Below are 8,259 nucleotides of genomic sequence, written 5' to 3' on the forward strand. Positions count from 1 at the left end.
ATGTAAGCAGAGTAAAATTCGAAAACAAAACTGTGAACTCAAAATCTTGAACTTTCAATTGCCAACAGACAACAACATTCAATCTAATATAAAAAAAAAAATCAAATGAAATGAAAATCAAAAACCCAGAAAAATCCCTCCAAGTAGGATGTATCAATAGCCAATTCAGCAGATTCAGAAATAGAAATTGAGAACAATGATCCAATAAAAAAACAAAAAAGACTTACCCAGACATGTTTCCTATTTGAATGCGTTTAGGATCAGAAAGAAATCCGATTTTTTTTTTTTTTTTTTGTTACCGAAATTGGCTGTTTAAAGAAATCCGATTTATCTGCGAGTAAAAGGGCCAATGTTAGTTTCACAAGGCAAAGCTTAAATCGAAAAATAAGTGAGAGTCGGCGCGAAAGAAAAATCTTCGCGAAATTGAGTTTCGGAATCAGAACTGTCGGAGAAGAGGAGTGAAGAGAACTAACCCTCATATGAGAAACAATGGCTGGAAAGCCACTTTAGGGAAAAAAAAAGGCTGGAATGCCACCTCTAATTTTTAATTTCATTTAACATTTTTTTTAAAATCAAAAACTAAGGAAATGTCTAAAAAACCCTTTCAAAAGATCAACAATTACAAAATCATACCTCAAATTTACTATCTCTACAACCAAACACTCCCATCGATCTCCAATCACAATCATGTCTACTTCTCTCCGCACAACCACCGCTGCTTCTCGTCTCAGTCGTCTCCTCCGCTCCTCCTCCTCTTCCATATCCACACTCGCTCTCTCCGCTTCCTTTCTCTCTATTTCGCCAGATCTATCGTCTCTTCTCCACTTCTTTATTATTCATCTCTCTCTCACATATGCCTCACCCTCTCTTCTAAATCTTTACCGGAGAGCCGTCACGTTTCTCCTAAGGGATCTCCGTTCAAAATTGGGATTCCCAAGTTTGCGATCGTATTCGATGATAATAAGTTCACTCAGTTTTCGCCTCTTTATTCTACGATCCCCCCCCACATCCTCCTCAGTTTCCGCCGTCGCGACATCAGAAGACTGCTCTACCTTCTACTACAACGATTGTGTCTCGAAATATATAGCTGCAAAATTACAAGACAACATCCTCTCAATCGAGTGTCTTGTCTCTGGTTGCAAGAGCTCTGGTCGGCTCGAGCCAGATAAGTGTCGTCAAATCTTGCCAAGAGAGGTTTTTGATCAGTGGGATGATGCTCTTTCTGAAGCAGTATTGATGCGTTCAAAGAGATTATATTGTCCTTATAAGGATTGCTCTACTTTGCTTTTCATTGACAAGAGTGAAGTGAAGATGAAAGATTCGGAGTGTCCTCATTGCCATAGAATGGTGTGTGTAGAGTGTGGGACTAAGTGGCATCCGGAGATAACTTGCGAGGAGTTTCAGAAGCTAGCAGGGAACGAAAGAGGAAGAGATAATATTTCGCTCGCGACGATGGCAAAGAAAAAGAACTGGAAAAGATGTTATTCTTGCAAACTCTATATTGAGAAGTCTCAGGGTTGCTTATACATGAAATGCAGGTATATGTATATTCTTCTTCTTCTTATCACCTGTGATGCAAATTTGTGAAACAATGGTTTTTTTTAATAATTTTTGGAAATCGATTTCATAGGTGGATGCTGTGTTGTCGTTGTTGGGTGGTTCTACTGAGCTTGCTCCTGGTCCGCATATGTTTCGAGAAGAAAGTAAGATACGGTGTTCGCCAAGAAATGGCCTTAAGGTCAGTGTATCATCAGTCTTGAGTTTTACCAACTTATGCCAAAAGCTGTTACAATCCCAATTAGTTAGCAGAAGATTTTAACCAGTTTCTTAGGCCTACGGAACCATTAGTATTGAGCTAGCTTTTGTTAAGTTGGATGTTAACAAAATACATGAGTAGTTAGTTTTAAATGTCACATTTGAAGAGGCTGGACATATTTCTTCCACATTTCCTGGGATCAAAAACATTGTAATCTTATATAGCTCCTTTTGGTGTTGAGAGATCCTACTGTGCCAAGGTTTGTGTTGTGGAATGGGAAACTGCTATGTTGCCATCTCTTTTGCTTCGTTAATGGATGCATAAATTGCTTGAAGAGATTTCTAGAAGGCAAGGAGAGTTTAGATGATAGAACTAGGTGTAATACTTTTTGCTTGATTTTGGGTAGATGCAAAAAGATTAAATCATATGATTATGTTAGTGACTAATGCCCATGGCAACACATGACTTATGTTTTCGATTAAGCTTTTCATTTATATGTATCATATTGTATGCAATCGTTTATTTAGGTACAACTGGTATATTTAGGTACAACTACGTATAGGTACAACTGGTATATTTTGGTTTTGTAGTGTTGCTCTGTCAAAGATAGAGGATAAGTGGAAGGAAGAGCTTGATCAAGAACTGGAAAGAAAGCGCACAAGTTAAGTCTGCACGTACTTGTGGATTAAGATTGCACATGACTTATGTTTTTGTATTTCATTTTTGTATTTTGTTGTGTTGTGGATTAAGAACATATGACTTCGTATTTTTGTAAACCAAAATAATATTTAGATTATATTTATGTTCAATTGGTTTTGTAGGTACAACTAGTCTATTTAGGTACAACTATGTGTATGGATTACTTATAAGAAAGTACAACTAGATCACTTTGGTACAACTGAGACAATTAAAAATAACATTTAAAAAAACAATTTTTAATAAATTTCAAAGAAGTAAAAAAAAAAAAATTATCCACGTAAGCATCATTTTTGGCGGCGGGATATTATTTTTAATCCACGTAAGCATCATTTTGGCGGCGGGATATTATTTTTAAATCATCACACGTGTGGTAAATTGTTTTGCTTTAAACATAGTTGTACCTAGTTGTCTAGTTGTACTGTCATATTCATAGTTGGATTTTTGTGATTTTTGTGTATTTCCAGTTGGACTCTAATAAAAATTAGTAATTTCTAGTTGGACACATGATGTTACACTATTAATTATCGTTTAAGAGGTTTTCAGAATACAATTTGCACGAAATCATAATTTTTACCTCTTTTGCATCAAAAGAAGTGATCACCTACAAAGTGTTCCTTATACTATAAGGAGTGTTTCATATGAAAACAATAGTATGCACTAGGAAAATGATAAATTCGAGTTTTACTTATTTAAAATTATTTATTTATAGTTCAACATGTTTTTAGAATCCTTATTAACTCTAATTTATCGTTTTCATAATTATTGAATACAAATACGGATACATTTATGATCTTAGTTGTACCTTATCGAACCTAATTATACCTAGTTGAACATAGTTGTATGAATACGACAAGTACATATACTGATACATATATGGTTATAGTTATGGTCTTAGTTGTATCCAATATAGTTCTGGTATTAGTTGTACCAGTACAAACCCAGTTGTACCCAGTCAAACCGCAGGTGTACGACAAATACAAGAGATTTTGAGTCATTTATCTTCCACAATATCATATATGCACTGTGAAATGAAGATACTAATAATTTTAAAAATATAATCAGTAAAAGCTTTATATATGAAAATGCGTGAGAAGCTTACAAATTGGATACTCAAAGTATAACGTCGTTAGCAATAATATAATAACCAAATTTATTCTCTCTATCTAACCAACATTTATAAAGTATGGGAAAATATTTCGTCACTTTGTAGAAACATAACAAAGTATTTGATATAACCCAAAAACATTCCAAATCTTGAGAATGGGCAAATACTCAAATCTAAGCAAGAGCATGCATATCCTTGATCCATTGGTCCAATGACTTACCAATAGAGTAAACAATAAATCCTATCTTCCCAGCTTCTCTACATCAACAACATTTCTATACCATCAAAGACAAACGCTGGTTTCTACATCTTTTCAAAAATCCTCTCATAGTCAAGCGTCTTACATTCATCCCACTCAATTAACAAGCAGATTCCATGGGCGTCTTTAGTGGCATCACAATTAAAAATCCAAAGACTGTGATGATCCATCTTGAGATCACATCTTTGACCTGCATAAGGAAAACATGGATCGAGTAAAGCTTTCTTTCTCTATCACTAAAAAGTGGTCACCATACAATGAGAATTTTCACTACTAAGCACAACATGGTAGCAAATCAGATTTTTCCTTACACACATTACAATGATGGCAACGAGGCAATTACAAGCAATGGAATTCAAGACTAAAGTATTTTTTGAGGTAATATTTGCCATAAGAACTCATGATTACAGAATTGACAGTTCTCGTTCCCAACATCGAATCCCACCACACTCATCTAAGCGAATCAACAAGAGATCTTAGATATAAAGTTATAAACGCATACTGAAATTCTTGTTCTTCGAAGAGAAATCAAATCAAACGAGAAGGACAAAAGATGAAGAAGACTATACAATGATCTGAAACTTCGAATCGTTTATGCAGGACATCCGGTGACTGAGAGAGCGTTGTCGTCGTCGTCGGAGCGTTGTCGTCGTCGTCGGAGCGGTGGTAATTATTGTTGATATCCATCGGAAGATTGAGGAACTAAGAAAGAATCTCTAAGTTTTATAATGGCGTAAGAGAGAGGAGAACAAACCGATTGCGAGGGCGAGACGCCGGAGACAACGGCTGGCGAGATCGGCGGTGCGACCTCTAGTTTGGGAGGAGAGGATGCGAGCAAAAGTTTTTGTTGCTTTTTTGTTTTCTTTTTCGTTTTAGATTTTAAAAATTAATTAAATCAAAATATTCATTAAGGGCAAAATAGAAATAACACATTTGAGTGACACTCTCAGACTCTAAAGTGGCAGTCGTGATTCTCATTTCCGGTTCAATGGCAAACAAGCCTTGGTCTCCTCAAAATCTCACTGACCGCTGATCGAAACCGTCCTTCAACCGTCGCCTCCTCCGTGATGACAATGGAGTGCGTTAATCCCGAAGGTCTTCGATTAGATGCTCGCCAATTATGTATGCATATCTCGTGTATGTTAAACTTAGCACAAGTTTAGTTCCTTTATACGATGCTTGTGAATTTCAGATGTGGCTAATCCGATTCCGATAATTCAATCATATTTTGTTCTTTCTATTGAATCGATTTCGCGTATGTTTTCAAGATTCAAAACTCTTCGCATCAAACCCTAGAAACGAGGATGACGCCGATCTTGATGAAGGGACATGAACGTCCATTGACATTCCTCAGGTACAACAGAGATGGCGATCTGCTTTTCTCCTGCGCCAAGGACCACACTCCCACCCTCTGGCTTGCCCATAACGGCGAGCGCCTTGGAACTTACCGTGGCCACAATGGTGCTGTTTCGTGCTGTGATGTCTCCCGTAAGTTGCTCAGCTTCTCAAATTCATATAGTACTGAGTGGATGGAATGGATTCAATTTAGGGTTCTAGTCGATGTCTTTGTTGATAACTAAATAGTAATGTTTAGTTATTTGTTTGTGATTTGTTAGGAGACTCGTCAAGATTGATCACTGGTAGTGCTGATCAGACTGCAAAGCTCTGGGATGTAAAATCTGGAAAACAATTATTCACATTCAATTTTGGTTCTTCGGCGAGGTCTGTGGATTTCTCTGTTGGAGATCATCTTGCAGTGATTACCACTGATCACTTCATGGGAGTTTCCTCTGCTATTCATGTGAAACGCATTGCGGAAGATCCCCAAGACCGTAAGTTGTCAATTCTAGGTTCAAATCTACTTATGTTTTTTAGCCTTATGTCTTGTATATCTAAAAGGAAATTGGTTTAATGCAATGGTGTAGAGGTTGGTGATTCTGTGCTTGTCCTTCAAAGTCCTGACGGAAAGAAGAAGATCAATAGAGCTGTTTGGGGTCCTCTGAACCAAACTATTGTTAGTGGTGGTGAAGATACTGTTATCAGAATCTGGGATACCGAGGTAGCTCATATTGCTTCATGGCTTTCTTTTGTCTATCAATTTCCCTTTTAAACCTTATGTGGTGCTACTGCCATTGTTACTAGACTGGAAAATTGCTCAAGCAATCAGATGTGGAAGTGGGTCACAAGGAGGCCATTACATCGCTCTGCAAAGCAGCTGATGACTCTCACTTCCTTACAGGTTCACATGACAAAACTGCAAAGGCATGTGTTCCTTCTGTTTCAAAGTTTTGCACCATACATGTAGAGATAAATCATCTAATAAAGTGTTCTTTTTGTTGATTTTTTCAGCTTTGGGATATGAGATCGCTGACTCTTATTAAGAGTTATACAACAGTGGTGCCTGTAAATGCTGTTGCCATGTCTCCACTTCTCAACCATGTATGAATTAATGCTTCTTGAAAATTCAAATCAATTTCCAAAATCCACAAGTCTTGATGTTAATCTTTGTGAATGTTTCTGCTCTCTCTTAGGTTGTGCTTGGAGGTGGTCAAGATGCATCAGCTGTGACTACCACTGATCATCGTGCTGGGAAGTTTGAAGCTAAGTTTTACGACACGGTTAGTGTTACAATTAGAAAGTTTTATTTGAAAACATGTAACCTGGAAAAGAGATATATAACTGTGTATTTTGTATATAATACATATAGATTCTGGAAGAGGAAATAGGTGGTGTGAAAGGTCATTTTGGACCTATAAATGCGTTGGCATTCAATCCTGATGGGAAGAGGTAAACTAACAACATTTGATTTTGATTGATAGATTGATACAATCCTCACATGATGAGTTTTTGAGTGTGTTTTTGGCTCTCTCACTGAGTTTGTGGAATGTATTTTTCAGTTTCTCTAGTGGAGGTGAAGACGGCTACGTGAGGCTGCATCATTTTGACTCCAATTACTTCAACATCAAGATTTAGTTAGGTTCTTTAAAAATGTCAAACCATTTTTTCATCTGCATATTATTCTCTTTTTTAACATTTTCAGAATTTTATGTACTACCAACTTAGCAATATACTACTTTGATGAAAAGCTTTTGAAATACGGTAGAATAAATAATACTATAAAATAATAAAATTGTCTTGTCCAAGTCGGGGTACTGTAGAATTTGACCACATTCGATAAGATAATAAAATAATAATTTTTTTAGAATTTTTATATAAATATATAGTCCCATTAATATCATAAATTAATAATTATATATACATAACTAGAATTTAACCCGCGGTATACCGTAGAGCTATATTTTTTTAAAAAATGTAATGTTAATTTTTAAAAGATTAACTGAAGATATATCATATTAATTTGTATTTTTAAATGTAGATATCTATCTATCAATTTTTGAAGTATAGATACGAAAACATACATTATTTTTAAGTAACGATGTATGGTGGATTTTAAAATTTTGAATATTTACTCTACAGTATACCGTGGGTCGGTTTTTTTATAACTAAAAATTTTAAATTTAAGTTGGATTTGTTTTGTTGATATTGTTTCTTTTGTTTTGTGTTTAAGATATTATAATTGTATTTTGATTGTTAATTTTAGGATTTCATCCGTGATATACCGTTATTTATTAATATCGACCCAAACCCGTCATCCCATATAAACCCGTCTATATTATCTCGTTAGCTAAATGATTAGTATTATAAAATCCAAGAAAATAAATTATTATCTCTACAATAATTATTTGAGAAGTAGAAACGCACCATATTGAAAGTTAGGGCATTGGAGGCCTGTGGTTAAAAGTTAGAATGATTTGTCCTAAACACCCTTAATGAATTGTTCTTCTCGAAATTTCTCCTTCTTCGTAATTAGGGGTATATAAGTCTAATCGTGTGTTGATCTCTATAATAATGTCCTAAACACCCTCAATTCGAAAATTTTTGTTCTTAGTTGTTAAGGGTATATAAGTCTAATCGTGTTTTGTGATGATTAGTCTTAATCACCCTTAATTTTTTTTATTTTATAGTATGATCGTTGGGGATATGGAGGTCATAATATCTCGACTTTAATGATTATGGAATCTTAGCTTTAATTTATATGTTATTTTTTGGATAATTTCTATATCTTAGTAGTTAATATTCGTTTTTGTTAGTTTTCTGATTTAGTTTCTAATTAAAAAAGTTAAATTTCTTAAGATAATATCGGAGGTTTGCCCTAAGTTTGAGGCTATAAATACAGAGTTTCTGCCCCACAGTTACGAACCAGCTTTTTATGTTCAATAAATAGTTTTGCTATTAGGGTTTTTTATATTGCTTATCGAATTTCTTATCATGCGATTATGCTTTTTGTTATATGAATTTGTTGGTTGTTCTACGAATTATTTATTTATTTTTACTGATTTTGTATCTTTTGATTTCTGTCTTAGGTATACCGATCGTGAA

At 35.0% G+C, this 8,259-nt stretch overlaps 2 protein-coding genes and 2 long non-coding RNA genes across 7 annotated transcripts; 3 read left to right on the forward strand and 1 right to left on the reverse strand.

The window, feature by feature from the left end:
• The first annotated feature begins 954 nt into the window (after positions 1–954).
• Positions 955–1,587, forward strand: LOC9298626 (probable E3 ubiquitin-protein ligase RNF144A-B). Its single transcript, XM_021015395.1, has one exon. It carries the CDS (start codon positions 955–957, stop codon positions 1,585–1,587), a length of 633 nt encoding a protein of 210 aa, XP_020871054.1.
• An 81-nt stretch (positions 1,588–1,668) lies between these two features.
• LOC110225623 lies at positions 1,669–2,532 on the forward strand. The gene is made up of 2 exons (XR_002329855.1): positions 1,669–1,738; positions 2,347–2,532. It is a non-coding gene; the product is annotated as an uncharacterized LOC110225623 (long non-coding RNA).
• Positions 2,533–3,680: 1,148 nt separating this feature from the next.
• On the reverse strand, positions 3,681–4,622 carry LOC110225624. Its single transcript, XR_002329857.1, has 2 exons — positions 4,389–4,622; positions 3,681–4,009 (listed from the first exon to the last, which is right to left on the reverse strand). It is a non-coding gene; the product is annotated as an uncharacterized LOC110225624 (long non-coding RNA).
• Positions 4,623–4,793: 171 nt separating this feature from the next.
• Positions 4,794–6,904, forward strand: LOC9298625 (eukaryotic translation initiation factor 3 subunit I). Of its 4 annotated transcripts, none has more exons than XM_002862503.2 (9): positions 4,794–4,976; positions 5,088–5,307; positions 5,436–5,651; positions 5,745–5,878; positions 5,962–6,081; positions 6,169–6,258; positions 6,351–6,437; positions 6,527–6,606; positions 6,717–6,904. In XM_002862503.2, the coding sequence occupies exons 1-9, from the start codon at positions 4,887–4,889 to the stop codon at positions 6,790–6,792; spliced, it is 1,113 nt and encodes a 370-aa protein (XP_002862549.2). In that variant the 5' UTR covers positions 4,794–4,886; the 3' UTR covers positions 6,793–6,904. The 4 variants fall into 4 exon arrangements, with proteins under 4 accessions (XP_002862549.2, XP_020871049.1, XP_020871036.1 ...); XM_021015390.1 differs by having other exon boundaries at positions 4,795–5,000; XM_021015377.1 differs by having other exon boundaries at positions 4,795–4,956.
• The last annotated feature ends 1,355 nt before the right edge of the window (positions 6,905–8,259 follow it).

Source organism: Arabidopsis lyrata (assembly GCF_000004255.2).
Source record: "Arabidopsis lyrata subsp. lyrata unplaced genomic scaffold ARALYscaffold_355, whole genome shotgun sequence".
In the NCBI taxonomy this organism is placed as follows: Eukaryota; Viridiplantae; Streptophyta; class Magnoliopsida; order Brassicales; family Brassicaceae; genus Arabidopsis; species Arabidopsis lyrata.